A 15,175-nucleotide genomic window follows, 5' to 3' on the forward strand; every position below is an offset into this window, starting at 1 on the left:
ATCACCGGAATCCAGAGAAAGGCGTCCAATAGATCTTGGATCGTGACTTTTAAGAGCCGTGCAGCTAAAGAAGCCGCTCTTGAAACACCTTTTGTCGTGATTGCCGGTCTCAAAGTGTTCCTGGGCGACTGCGAAAATCGTTTGGTCCTCGTCAAGATCCATGAAGCCCCCGCTGAACTACCCGACACTGCCGTGATTGGCCGACTCAGCCACTACGGTCGTGTCCTTTCATTTCGGCGCGACAAAATTGCACAACATATCGAGAATGGAGTAAGAACGGCTCGAATGGCGCTACATCGAACCATCCCTGCCAACATCAACATAGCTGGTGAACCTATCAAAATATGGTACCCAAATCAGCCAAAAGCTTGCCGGAATTGTGGAGCTACTGACCACATGGCCAAAGACTGCTCTGCAGTCCGTTGTTTTAATTGTGAATGCCCTGGGCATCGAGCTCAAGAATGTAAAGACTCGCCAAGATGTTCCGTTTGTTTAGCGGACAACCATTCCATGCCTCAATGCCCCTTCCTGCTCTTCAGCGCGAACGTCGATAGTGAGCCAACGCCACCTAAAACTGAAAAGGAAAAGAAACAAGAGCGAGCCCAGCGCGCCAAGGAAAGAGAAGAAAGGCAGAAAAAACTACAACAACAGAGAGAACAACAGCGACAACAAGAAGAACAACAGAAATTACTAGAAAAGCAGGAACAGCAAGAGCAACAGAAACAACAAGATCAAGAGAAACAACGAGAACAACAACGCGACGAAGGTAGAAGAGAACGACCAAGAGAACGAAGAGACGAGCGAGGGAGGGACGATCGAGAAGAACGAAGAGATGACCGGAGAGACGGTAGAAGAGAGAGAGATAGAAGCGATCGAGATTATTATCGCGGCCGCGATGACCGCGATAGATCTTCCCGCCGTGACTACTCTGGCTCCGAAACTGATGATGATGGATGGGAGAGAGTTAAACTTAGGAGAAGGCGGTACAGATATTAATTTTTATTTATATTCAATGAGTAAGCTTAAAATAATTTCTCTAAATGTGCGAGGACTCGGGTCCTCCAGTAAAAGTCGAAAAATTATTCAAGAATTAAATTATTCAAACTGTGACATAATCCTTTTACAAGAAACACATGTCTCATGCAAAAAACAAGCGGAGGAATTCGAAATACTCTGGCGCGGCAAATGTCTGTGGTCCTTCGGGACTGGCAGGTCTGCCGGTGTTGCCATCCTCTTTTCTCTAAACTTTCCAGGCAAAATTATCCGTTTTTTGACCGATTCCGAAGGAAGAATATTGAGCTTACTCATTGACTACTATAATTCTAAACTAAATTTAGTAAACATTTACTCTCCCAATACTATTTCGGATCGTAAAAGTTTTTTCTCTTGTCTGCACAATTACTTTCTCCCCCAAGGGGACCTAGTGATCGGGGGAGACTTTAATTGTGTGGACAATGTCCTAGATAAATTAAATTGTTCCGCCATCCTATTGTCTGATCAAAAGCTTCTCCGATCCCTTTGTGCTGACTTCTCACTTACAGACATTTGGCGCAAAAACAACCCGCGCAAAGTAGCTTTCACCTGGTCTAATAAAGACCATACCCAGGCATCTAGAATTGACCGCTTTCTCGTCGCTAAAGGCTTAACCCTAGTAACGAAATGTAATATTCTTCCATGCGTATACGACCTATCCGATCATGACTTTGTAAAAATTGAACTAACGACTAACCCTTCTAATCACGGTCCTGGAATTTGGAAGTTCAACAGCTCTTTACTCTCAGATGTAGAATTTAAAAACATTATGTCAGAATCGATTAACAACTTTAAGCTTAAAATCCCCGAATTCGCCTCCCTTCGCGAATGGTGGGATGCTCTAAAAATTGAAATCCGCAAAACAAGTATTTCATACTGTATCCGTAAACAGAGAACAGCAAATGCCAAAAGAATCCTAATTACTAAGCAATTAACCCATGCTAAAAACGCTTTACATTCTAATCGCTTAAATAACCCAGGTGTAATTAGCGATTTGGAAAGCCAATTGTCCTCTCTGATCTCGAAAGAAGCCGAAGGAGCTAAAGTCCGCTCCCGAGCACAATGGTTCGAAGAAGGTGAGAAACCAACACGCTATTTCTTCCGTCTGGAGAAAAAACGAGCTGACATGAATAGTTTTGAATCTTTTTTTGACGAGAACGGTGTTCTCAGAAATTCTCAAAATGATCTTGAAAGAATTTTAACCAATTTCTACAAGAATTTATTCACCCAAGATCCTCTTGATATGCGAATTCAAACTGAAATAATTGACGGCCTCGAATTTTCACTGACTGATTATGAGCGCAATCTATGTGAAGGCCCTTTTTCTAATAAAGAATTACTTACTGCATTGGAAGGCCTTCAGACCGGCAAGTCACCCGGTTCTGATGGTCTCCCAACAGAATTTTACTCGTGTTTTTGGAACAATTTGAGCGAATCTCTCCTTTCTGTTTTGAACGAGGCCTTTCTTGCTGGCTCCCTCGCGGATAGCCAGTACGAGGGCCTCCTACGACTCATCCACAAAAAAGATGATCGACGCCTCGCAAAAAATTGGCGCCCAATTTCCTTGTTAAACACTGACTACAAGTTAGCATCTAAAATCATCACTGAACGATTGAAAAAAGTCATGAACTCCATCGTGCATTCAGACCAAACGTGCGGCGTGGTCGGCCGCACTATCTTCTCAAATTTGGCCTTACTTCGTGATGCCCTCGACATGATTGACAAAACTAATGAACCGGGTATTCTCATTTCCTTAGATCAAGAAAAAGCTTTTGACCGAGTTGACCACGAATTCATGATGAGAGTATTGCGTAAATTTGGTTTCGGCCCCTCCTTTTGTGGGTGGGTCGAACTATTTTATTCTAAAGCCTTCTCTAGAATCATTGTTAATGGCTCCCTGTCCCCCCCTGTCCACTTAAGAAGAGGGGTGAGACAGGGATGCCCATTATCTCCTCTCCTTTATGTGCTAGTTTCAGAAGTATTATCAACGCAAATCCGTAATTGTAAAGATATTGAAGGTTTCCTGCTCCCCGGAGCAGGGGGCCTTCAATATAAAATATCCCAGTACGCTGACGATGCTACTTGCATCTTAAAATCCGAAAGATCTCTTTCTTCACTTCTCCGAGTCGTATCAAAATTTGAACAAGGATCTGGCGCTAAACTGAACACGTCCAAATCTGAAGCAATGTGGTTAGGAAAATGGCGAACTAGAATTGAATCTCCCTATGGCCTCAAATGGGTCACTAAAATGAGAGTGCTTGGTGTTTACTTCTCAAACGGCCTCGTCAATGTCGACGACGACAATTGGCGGGCCAAATTAGACAAACTAAGTTCGGTTCTAAATCTTTGGAAACAAAGAGACCTGTCTTTTATCGGTAGGACCTTAATTGTAAATACTTTAGGCGCAAGCCGTTTATGGCACGTTGCTAAAGTCATCCCCCCACCCCGTTGGGTGCACGATAGCTTTAAGTCGATCATTTGGCCTTTTATCTGGAGAGGAAAAATGGAAAATGTTAGTCGCGATCGCTGTTGTGCGCCCCCATCATCCGGGGGCCTCAACGTCGTTAATTTTAAAGCTAAGTGCGCTAGCCTGCGCCTTTCTGTTTTTTCCAGTTTAAGAGATGACTTTGGCACATCCAAATGGCATTACCTAGCTCGATATTTTTTAGGACATAAGCTAACTATTCTAGATCCCCGTTTTTCTTTTCCCACCAATTCTGCTCCCTCTTCCTTCCTTCCTTCCAATTACTACCGCCTTTGTCTAGATAATTTCCGTACCTTGCATCAGAAAACTGGTGCCTTACCTGATTTACTCACCGGTAAGAATTTATATCCTTTGTTGCTTGACCCCGTCTGCGTTGCACCCCGGTGCTCCGGTTTTTTGGCGTCTGCTATGGACCGCCCCATCAATCGTTGGGCCTGGGTGTGGCGCAAGTCTCGCCTAAAGCTAATTGAAAACAAGAAGAACGATCTAATTTGGCTATTGATCCATAGAATGATCCGCGTAAGATATCTCCTTAAGTCTTGGGGATACATCAATAATGACAAATGCGCGATCTGCGGAAAAACGGAAACTATTGAACACTGCTTCTTGGGATGTCCCAGAGTTGTGAAAATCTGGGACCACTTCTCCCCCCTTTTCCGTGCTCTACTCGACTCCCCCTTCTCTATCTCCCCTACATCTATCTACTACCCTTTTTCCCTAGACCAATCTACCACCGCTATATCCTTATCTAACTTTCTCAAGGCAACCATCATATATTGGTGTTGGCTTGCCAGAAATAAAGCTACCTTCGAAGGTTCTCTTTTGAGCTCCAACGCGATTATAGACTTAATTAAGAAAGATGTCCAACTCAGAATTCTTAGTAACGACACTGATACCTTAAGGAATTTTTGGTCTTTTAAAAACGTACTTTGTTCGGTCGACGCTGGTAAGCCCATCTTCTTCCCCTCTCTTGCTCCCCCCTGAACCTTTGCATATAATAAAACTTGTTAAATCTCGCCCATGAGGGGTGCTTACTCCGGGCTACAGGCCCGCGCGCTGTTTGCGCCCCACATGGTCTGAAATATCTCTTTGTAAATAGTAAATAGAAAACTTTTAAATAGAACTTTGTTACCTCTTACAGGTGGGCGCTTACTCCGGGCTGTTATAGCCCGTGCGCTGTTCGTGCCGCCTGTAAGAGAAAATATCATTAGTTAATTGAGACCTGTAATTACCTAAATAACTCATAATTTAATTCGAATACTTTAATCAATTAGAATTGTAAATAGATATCATTGACGAAATAAAACTGCCTGGTCTCCAGGCTTTTATATTAAAAAAAAAAAAAGTACTGTCTGCAGTTAGTTATATATATATATATATATATATATATATATATATATATATATATAACTAACTGCAGACAGTACTGTTTCGGCCTTCTGGGCCTCATCAGTGCAGTGCTGATGCTAGGATGGAGGTAAGGCAATAAAGCCACCCCAAGTGATCTCACACATGTGGGATCACTTAAGCCATGCCATTTATATACATCGCTCTACTCCTATGTATTGAGCACTGTTTTACGAATCAAAATTTTACACACACACACACATATATATATATATATATATATACGCTATCAGTGCATACGCGACCTTTGAGAACTGCATGGGTCTGTTTTTTTACGCTTAATTTTACACCATCCCAGATAATCATAGCTGGGATTTTTTGAGGCGCAGGAACCGAATTATTATGAACCTTATTTTCGTTTCTTTTGGCTCTTTTTTTTTTTTAGACATCTGCGCTGACCTACTAATGTCAACAAAGAGGTTTATCTAATTCAAAGGCACTCATAAATGTTGGCCAAAATCCGAGCTATTGAAAAATAAAAAGTTTAAATCTCTGAAAGATTTTTCTGAATTAGAATTAACATGTGACAAGTATTCTACTTACACCTCGCGTTCCAAGGAACACCATGCCGGCGGCGATTTGTTTGGCAAACAACACGAGATCGTAGTTGTTCAAATCCTGAGCTCTTCCCTCACCAAGATAAAACCGGTCCCTCACTCCTCGGCATTTCCTGAGGTAACCAAGTAGGTCACCAAATGGCAAGTACTCCATGATGAGTATGGGGTGAACTTAAGTGACGTATCAAAGATAAAATTACTGATGGCTTTCTTCATAAAGCAGTTTAGCTTACATGAAGGACTCATTCTTTTAGGATCTACCTTCATCAGAATTTACTTTCAAAAATTTGCTACAGGTTAAAGGGAGAAAGCCGGTTAGCCCCGTTAACGAGATTTCAAGCTATCCAACCGAAATCTTAATGAACTGTCGATGGATACATACTCTCGAAGAGAAACAGTCTGTTTGCCACAAAAAAAAAGACGAACTTGGCTCCATTAACATCCTAGTTACGGATCTCATGTTAAGAGCTCTCAAGAGGGTTCATTCAGCACTTATAGTATCGTTAATAACATATACTCAGAAAAGATGCTGTACGCTTAGTACTTACTTTCTGTCGTAACGCAGCCCATGAACTTTACAATGTTTGGCGAAACGTTTTCACCGATAAGTTTCCCCAGCTCAATTTCTCTCATCAAACATTTCCTTCCTTCCTCTCCAGCAGTGGCTACAACAAAAGTATACTTTGATAGAGACACATTCTGATTAATACATTTGTTGCATGCAGGTTCAAGCCAGAAAGAATCCGGCAGAGTTACAAACCTTGCATCTTCTTATTACTGTTTGGATGATAATTTTCGCAGCTAGGAGATTACCCAACTCACTGACCTCAGCCATGGCTGAGTTGACTATGAGTATAAAGGCCGAATTGGAACCAGTTAAGGTTAAATCCTACCAATTTTTCTTACCTTCTTTAGTTTTGCTATCACTGCAGATGCTTCACATCTTCCGTTCGGTAAATGTCTTTTGCCAGCGAAAAGCACCGTGCAGTCAGTCTGTTAGACTGCCCACTCCAACTCGGGATAATCAGTCACTAGTAAGTGGGGAATAGGTCCAAAGGGAGAAAAAAATTCTACTGGATTCAGCAGCGGATCTAGACGGAGTATCCAGCGTATCCGCAACACCTTCCCCCCCCCTAAGGAGTGGGTTGTTGCTGATATTAACCCATATTAACCCCCTTCTAACCTATGCCTGTGACCTTTTACACTACTTGTTGGAAACAAGAATTATTGCAGGACCACTTTCACGATCAAACTGGTTGATTATCTTCTCTGTTTGTTTGCTCCCCCCCCGCCTTCTTCTATTTTTTCCCGCGCGTAACCTTGAGTGAAGAAGAGGGGGGTGTGTGTGGGTCGATAAGTAATTTTGGACCACGCCTTCCCCACCCCCCTCCCCAAATGAAACATTTTTATAACCACCCCAGAGATCAACATATGTATCAATAGAACAAATTGAAGGTGGCTTACGCGTGAAACATTTAGCGGCCACCGTCCGATTTCCAGGTTGTCCATTTGGTGAACTCAGGAGAGCTCTCCACACGGCTCCAAACGCCCCTCGTCCAATGACGTCTTGTAGCAGGACACGGTTCACCGCAACCTCCCACTCATCTACCTCTGCATTAAATTGCTCCATCTGAATTGCCTGCTCTTGGTCAGGACTAAATGTAGAAAATCAGCATTGCTTACTTTCAGTATCAAAACAAAGAAAAGTGATAAAAAGAAAAGAGAAATCAGAGGGTAAAAAGTTCGTTTGCCAGGATTTTGATTGGCGAGATAATTTCTCCTGCCGATAGTGAGAGAACAATGTTTTCACTATACCAAAAACATAAATTATTACAAAACATATTAGTAATTTTTGTTATTTGAGTAAACTTTGTCGATCGGATGTTTGTTAAAATCAAAAAAGAAACAGTTGGTTTTAAAATCAGAAATTTTACTTATTTAATTAAATTTTTTTTGCATTTCGATTTTTATTTCAAAGTACTAAATCTATGGATTAATCTAACTGAAAATATATGGAAGGTACTAAAGAGATAAAGAAATTAAACAAAGGAACTAATGAAGCTGATTCTAAAAACACATAATGAATGTTAATAATGCATCACAAGCACGATAAGCACGATAAAAGTAATTACTGCGATATGATTTTGTTATCGTCATCATGCAATGGAGGATTTTTTTTCCCGATGAATTTGATGAATGAAAGGTAAAGTAGTTGACTTACAGAGCCATAGCTGCAATTCCAAATAATGAATGAAAGGAGATAAAGAAGGAAAAACTTTGCATTAATTTATTAAATCAAATATTCTAATAAAAATTCTGTGTAGTGGCAGGAAATTTGAATCTGCACAAATTAGGAGTGACGTGATATTTGCTGAATTTAAATTATTATCAATACATATACAAATGTGAAAAAACTCTGCAATTAGCAATTTTTGGCCACACGCGAGTAATTCTTCTAAAAATATCTCTTCTCTTAGACTCGTAGCTCAGTGTTCCCCATCCCCTCAGTAGACATGTTTAATAAGTTTAAACATTTCCTTCTTTTACTTTAAGACAAAGCAATCTGAAATAACGCAGAAAAATGGACGTCACCTGTCCTTCGACGCTTGCGGAAATACCAGGAAATTAGCGAAATGACAATCGCTGCCGCCACTGATCCGCCAATGTAATACCATAAAGTGTTGAAACTTTGCACTTGCTTAGCTAATTGTGTAAGGTAGATAAATGATCATTAGACAAATCTCGACGGTAGTAAAAGTACTAATCAAATTCAAGTTGTTTAAAATAGCTTTGCCCATTATTTAACTCGTGATTGACACCTGCTCTTTGAAAGGAAATACCTGAAGTTCATAGAGCGATGTAAGGTTATTTCATGTAAATGGGTCAGGTGACCTACATTTGTTTCGTCTTTAACTGATAAACAGTTTTCATCTATTTGAAAATATATTTCTTAATCAGTAAAGTTGTATTTTCTTAAGACACAATGGTAACACCAACTTACCTATGACGTTTATTTTTACAAAGGAACGGGCAACAAAACCGAGCTTGTTACGTGCCTCACAAGAATACACAGCACTGTCCTCCTTCACAACTTCAGTTATAGCAAGGTCACTCATTTTTTCATCGAATCGTGTATGAATCTTGGCTCTTTCGGGTGGTGAGTCTCCATCTTTTTTCCAAGTTACATTTATTGTTTCTTCGTTGACGATGCAGTTCAATGTGAGATTGTCACCTGCTGTGAGTGCTGGATACTTACCTGGAACAACTTGAGCAGAGGCTTTTCCTACGTTAAGAAAAAGGCAATAGATTAAAATCGTGGTCCACATTTGTCACCCTCACTGTCAGCAGCAGTTCAGTGTCAGCGTCACATCGTCGTCATCGCCATGGTTATCGTCGACATCATCATCACGGTCAACGGCAGCGTCAGCGTCATCGCAATCGTCATGGCCATCGTCATCGTTATCGTCATTTTCATTAAACTTACCGTAAACACGCAGTGCTTTGCCCATTACTTAACTCGTGATTGACACCTTCTCTTTGAAACGAAATACCTGAAGTTCATAGAGCGATATAAGGTTATCTCATGTTACCATTTACATGAAATAACCTTGCATCGCTCTATGAACTTCAGGTATTTCGTTTCAAAGAGAGGGTGTCAATCACGAGTTAAGTAATGGGCAAAGCTATTCCAAACAACAACAGAAATTAAAGCAAATACAACTAGTTCCTCTGCAACACTGCGTGTTTACGGTAAGTTTAATGATAATGACGATAACGATGACGATGATGATGACGCTGACCGTGATTATGACGCCGATAATAACCATGGCGATGACCCATATTTGTTTCGTCTTTAACTGATAAACAGTTTTTATCTATTTGAAAATATATTTTTTAATTAGTAAAGTTGTATTTTTTTAAGACACAATGGTAACACCAACTTACCTATGACGTTTATTTATACAGAGGAATGGGCAACAAAACCGAGCTTGTTACGTGCCTCACAAGAATACACACCACTGTCCTCCTTCACAACTTCAGTTGTTGCAAGTTCACTCAATTTGTTATCGAATCGTGTACCAATTTTTGCTCTTTCGGGTGGTGAGTCTCCATCTTTTTTCCAAGTTACATTTATTGTTTCTTCGTTGACGATGCAGGTCAAAGTGAGATTGTCACCTGCTGTGAGTGCTGGATACTGATCTGTAACAACTTGAGCAGAGGCTTTCCCTACGTTAAGAGAAAGGCAATTGATTAAAATCGTGCTCCACATTTGTCACCCTCACCGTCAGCAGCAGTTCAGTGTCAGCGTCACATCATCGTCATCGCCATGGTTATTGTCGGCGTCATCATCACGGTTAGCGTCAGCGTCATCATAATCGTCATCGTTATCGTCATTATCATTAAACTTACCGTAAACACGCAGTGTTGCGAAGGAACTAGTTCTATTTGCTTCATTTTCCGTCGTTGTTTGTAATAGCTTTGTCTATTATTTAACGTGTGATTGACACCTACTCTTTGAAATGAAATACCTGAAGTTCATAGAGCGATGTAAGGTAATTTCATGTAAATGGATCAGGTGACCCTTATTGTTTCGTCTTTAACTGATTAACATTTTTAATCTATTTGCAGATACAATTTTTAATCAGTATGGTTGTATTTTTTTAAGACACAGCGGTAACACCAACTTACCTATGACGTTTATTTTTACAAAGGAACGGGCAACAAAACCGAGTGTGTTATGTGCCTCACAAGAATACACAGCACTGTCCTCCTTCACAACTTCAGTTATAGCAAGGTCACTCATTTTTTCATCGAATCGTGTATGAATCTTTGCTCTTTCGGGTGGTGAGTCTCCATCTTTTTTCCAAGTTACATTTATTGTTTCTTCGTTGACGATGCAGGTCAAAGTGAGATTGTCACCTGCTGTGAGTGCTGGATACTGATCTGTAGCAACTTGAGCAGAGGCTTTCCCTACGTTAAGAAAAAAGCAATTGATTAAAATCGTGATCCACCTTTGTCATCCTCACCGTCAGCAGCAGTTCAGTGCTAGCGTCACATCGTCGTCATCGCCATGGTCATCGTCGGCATCATCATCACGGTCAACGGCAGCGTCAGCGTCATCGCAATCGTCATGACCATCGTCATCGTTATCGTCATTATCATTAAACTTACCGTAAACACGCAGTGTTGCAGAGGAACTAGTTGTATTTGCTGTATTTTCCGCTATACACTTGTAAGACCCTTCCATCCCTTTTGTGACGCTTAAAAATTCCAGGAATGATACTCCATCGCGATTTATACCAAATGGCAGCTCAGCATCATTAAAAACCCAGACTAATGTTGGTGTTGGCACACCTGAAGCTCGACAACTGAAGTTCACAGAGTTTCCTTCCGTAACAGACTGGTTGATCGGAGGTTCTATAATCTGGGGAGATACTTGAATTAAAAAAACCCCAAAATTAATAAGGTTTGCATAGTCCATTTCAACCCCATTTAAACAACCTTTGATAAAACGACGAAACAACAACAACAAAACATCAAAACAAAAAAAGTGATGTTCAAGCCTATTTTTTACTAAGGTCGATTTTTTCGAAAGGTTTTCTTCTCGTTCAGCATAAAAATATATTGTTTAGCCTTAAGTTGTCCCATGTGTCCCACTAACATTCATCCGTTTCTTTTTGGTTGTTGAGTGTGATGTTAAAACATATATGTTCAATGAATATCAGTTTCATCTTTTAACAATATACATATACATATTTATAATAAAGTTTGAATATAACGCGCGTTGTCATTGGTTGAAAGAGCGTGCTCTATGAGAGTATAGGGCATAGAGCGTAGCTACAGCTGTCACGCCATCTGCCAATTGTACTGTGTTCGAGCTTTTCCGGGAATTCTTTTTACCTTTTTTCCGATAATTGAAAGCGAGCCGGCAAGTAGCAACAGAAGAATCAAACAAAGGTTTGTAAACATACTAGGCGCCGTAATTTACGTTATTAAAACGTGAGCAGAAAATCCTCAAAGGAAAAAACAAAATAAACATTCCGAGTTTTAAAGATTTTCACGCTCAGTTAAATTGCAAGCTTACGTACGGTAATAAAAATCAAACACAGCTAACATTCGAAAAGTATATAAAGTTCAGTGTTCAAAAACAAAACAGAACAAAACAGAAATGATGAAAAATATAACCAAACTGGCATAATTGTTAAAATTCATACTAATCATGACGGTGTCTGAGCGAATATGATCATGCTAAGTTCATCGCGGCTCGCTCATCATGGCGATCTCCGGTCATCACAGTAAAGCAAGCCTCAGAAACTACATCAGCCACCCTTCGAGTGAAAAAATAAGAGCTTGCTCTGATATCCTTTCCGATACGTTGAGTGGAAAGTCACATAAGTCACTGCAGCCGAGTTTTGCGGCGCTGCCATCACGAGCGATCTTCATGCTCCGGTGAATTCGGCTGTCGTTCATTCAAAAAATACTCGCCTTGAACAGTTTGTTTTCGACCTTGTCATGTCAAAAAACTCGCGTGTTTTTATGAGCCATAATTCGGCTGAAGTTCACTGAACATTTCACTTCAAGATTCTGTATTAGAGACTTAAAAACTTCAGGCAAAAGTGTTAAATTCGACTTGCCGAACTATTTTAGTTTGTAAACTATCGTAGAATGTGAACTTTGATGGTTTGACACTTTTGACAGCTGTAGTCTTGTACAGCCAATCAGATTATTTGAACCATTCTAACAAGGATTCTTATTGGCTTATTGTAGCGTGCTTTATGAGAGTATAGAGCATGCTGAAGACATTGTTGTTCGCTTTGGAAATAAAGTTTGTTTTGAAAATTGAAAGTAATGCTTGAGTAATTTAACGGATTCTTTATTATAAAACAAATGGAGAAGCCTTGACTGTGCTCTGTTCTGTTATAAAGCACTTAGGAAGCGGCTAGAGCACGAAAGAAGTGTAGGGAGAAACACGAGACGTAGTCGAGTGTTTCTTCCTACACTTCTTTCGTGCTCTAGCCGCTTCCTGCGTGCTTTATAACAGAACAGAGCACAGTCAAGGCTTCTCTATTTGTTAAATAACATATGCATTCTGTAATGTAAAAAGATAGGAAATCCGTCATTTGACGTATCCAGATTGTGCGTTTTAACATTAGTTCAGGGATAAAAACATTGGAGTGGATCACAGGATTTTCAATTGGTCACGGATTTAGCTTCATTTACAATCTGGGTGTGTGTAAGTCAGAATCAACTGTACGTGATCAGGTACCCTTTTCTAGGAAAAAAGAGTACTAATGTTGGTAATTTAAAACAAGTGATATGAATGTTCCTTTAAAATCTCTCTCCAACTTCAATCCTTAAAATTTAGGTAATGATACATTCAAAGCCAAGTTGATGTACTACCTTTAACACCTATGAAAATGTATCATAAGATCATGACTCCTTAGTTCCTTGGTCGTCGATATTTTTAAAGGAAATGGATGAAAAGAGAGAAAAAAATAGGTCTATTTAAATTTTGCTGAAGCTTAAAAAACATACGCTTTGGTAAGTTACAAGTTTGATAAATGACATAAACTACAACATAGAGTTTACCTGTGACATCGATCCAGAAGGAAGAGTTTGCTTTTCCATAATAATTTTTAGCAGTACATTCATAAAAGCCTTTATCTTTAAACTTCGCTTGTCTAATAACTAGGGTGTTGGTTTTATTAAGTAGCACTCCATCCTTGGTCCAGTTGACATATACGTGTGGATCACCTCTCAAATAACACTCTTTTGTAAATGTGGAATTAAATGCAATGGTGAAATTTCTTAACTCATCACTAACACGGGGTGGAACTGCAAAGTAAGCATATAAATACAAATTACAAAATTATAAGCCACCCAAAGCCTCCCCCCCCCCTCCCTCCACCCGCAAAAATAAGAAATAATAAATATAAAAAAACTAATAAATAACAATTTAAAAAAGAAGAAATCGATGCACCATTTTGTGATCATTCCAAACAAATGCTTCCAAAACCATGTTAGTCGGGCTATATTACTAGCTTAGCCATGAAACCATCATATGTTTAGAGCAGGAACAAACGAACAAGTGTAAAGACTTTCCAGTTCTTCGCAATAAATAACTAATCAAGTTGTGTGAAGAATTACTGTACACTTGACGAACACACCTTTTACAGAAATGTCAATGTCTTTGGTGTCAAAGCCTGCTACATTCTCTGCCTTACAAGTGTACCACCCTTCATCCCCCTTTGTTATCTCAGAAAAGAAGAGAGACAAACTCTGTCTGTGCAATGTATTATTCTTGAGCCAGGTGATCTGTGGTTCAGGCCGACCCTCCACAACTTTACACGTCAAGTTCACACTGTTTCCTTCTATGATGAGATTGCTTGCTCCAGAAATATCCACTTTTGGTCGAACTAGGAGGTAAATAAAATAACATGTCCTCGGAAAATCGGAGGTATTCCAATATCATTTACACAGAACACATTAAACGCCATAACTTAACATAATGAACATTTGATAATGACACTAGCGCTTTATATGAAACATAATCATTTGTCAGATCGCGGAAATAACTTCGTATGTAGGTCTACACACTCCTATTATCTCGGACCAGTTTACGAAAGACAGAAGGCGCAGCCATGGAGAGTATGGTCTACCCTGTTATCGCTATAGAGTTTTAGGAGCAATCGATAACCTTATCACCCTATAATCTTGGTTCGCGAAAACGCTGATAGTTTGCTAGAGCATTTGAAGAACCGAAAGCATTCCATTCACTTCACTGATGTTATAAATAGTAACAAGTCACTCGCCATCCATGGAACTGCATCTTTAAAACAAGAGCCCGAGGTTAAAAGATTCCCGTGAGTAATGCGAAGTTTACATCAGCGGGACATGCAGTCCTATGCAAGTAGTGGTTAAACGAGTAATATGACAGATCGAGAGACGACATGCTTAGACAAAGGCCTCTGCAGTTTCAGAAGACACCTGGAAACCACCTGCTCTGGACTGAAGTAGAGTACATTGATTGTGATCCTATTATTATTGCAGTACGCAATGGGTCGTAGAGCAGACTCGTCAAGGGCGCTGCTACTGTGTGGTTTGATGGTTTGTAAGAGGGCAGCTCCTTGGCCATAGTCAGAGGCCTTCACTTGAAGGATCAGTGGCGCAGTTACGTCAAAGTATGCCAGGCATGCTGCAGAGGTGGCTAGGGCTTTTGCTGAATCAAAGGCTTGCTGGTGCCTTGTTGACCACAGGAACGGCATGTCCTCTTTGGTGAGGTTGTATTGAAGTTGGGTGACGCTGCTTAGTTCGGAACAGAATTTGGCCAGGTAATTAATATTCCCCAGGAATCGGCGCACTGCTTGCTTTTCGGTTGGAGTGGGCATGGTGATCATAGCTTTAACTGTGACAGGGTTGGGCTGGAGGCCATCCGTAGTGGTAACATGGCTCATGAAGGTGGCTTTGCAAATAAGGAATTTCATCCTGTTGACATTCACCTTCAATCAAATCCCTCAAGCACAGCGATAAGGCTGCGGTCGTGGTCGATTCTGGCTTGCATGTCATTGGCGCCACAGCCAGGGATTAAGATGCCGTGAGTAATACCGAAGCTTAGGAGGCCATCAAGCACCATGTGAATTTGGCGCTGCCGTTCTTTTGATGCAGAGGATATGACAAATAATAGCCTAGTCCA

At 40.4% G+C, this 15,175-nt stretch overlaps 2 protein-coding genes across 2 annotated transcripts in view; both read right to left on the reverse strand.

Moving 5' to 3' along the window:
- Positions 1–7,130, reverse strand: part of LOC149045398 (tyrosine kinase receptor Cad96Ca-like) — a 13,304-nt gene extending 6,174 nt beyond the window's left edge. Inside the window, exons 1-3 of the mRNA XM_089208185.1 lie at positions 6,946–7,130; positions 6,030–6,146; positions 5,468–5,652 (exon numbers count right to left, since the gene is read on the reverse strand). Coding sequence (XP_089064311.1) covers positions 5,468–5,652; positions 6,030–6,146; positions 6,946–7,111 — 468 coding nt within the window. The 5' untranslated portion in view covers positions 7,112–7,130. The remainder of the gene's footprint in view (positions 1–5,467; positions 5,653–6,029; positions 6,147–6,945) is intronic.
- A 2,993-nt stretch (positions 7,131–10,123) lies between these two features.
- On the reverse strand, positions 10,124–14,966 carry LOC149045399 (peroxidasin homolog). The gene is made up of 5 exons (XM_089205904.1): positions 14,576–14,966; positions 13,650–13,898; positions 13,072–13,317; positions 10,654–10,917; positions 10,124–10,452 (listed from the first exon to the last, which is right to left on the reverse strand). The coding sequence occupies exons 1-5, from the start codon at positions 14,964–14,966 to the stop codon at positions 10,124–10,126; spliced, it is 1,479 nt and encodes a 492-aa protein (XP_089062030.1).
- Positions 14,967–15,175: the final 209 nt, after the last annotated feature.

The sequence above is a fragment of the Pocillopora damicornis genome, chromosome 5, assembly GCF_964200805.1.
Source record: "Pocillopora damicornis chromosome 5, jaPocDami1.2, whole genome shotgun sequence".
NCBI classification, from domain to species: Eukaryota; Metazoa; Cnidaria; class Anthozoa; order Scleractinia; family Pocilloporidae; genus Pocillopora; species Pocillopora damicornis.

Coding starts and splice junctions, on each gene's coding strand:
- LOC149045399 (XM_089205904.1), bottom strand. CDS start 14,966: ATGAAATTCCTTATTTGCAAAGCCACCTTCATGAGCCATGTTACCACT. Junction 13,899..14,575: donor ACAAACCATCAAACCACACA/GTAGCAGCGCCC, acceptor TTTACCTCCTAG/TTCGACCAAAAGTGGATATT. Junction 10,918..13,071: donor CTTCTGGATCGATGTCACAG/GTAAACTCTATG, acceptor TTTTAATTCAAG/TATCTCCCCAGATTATAGAA.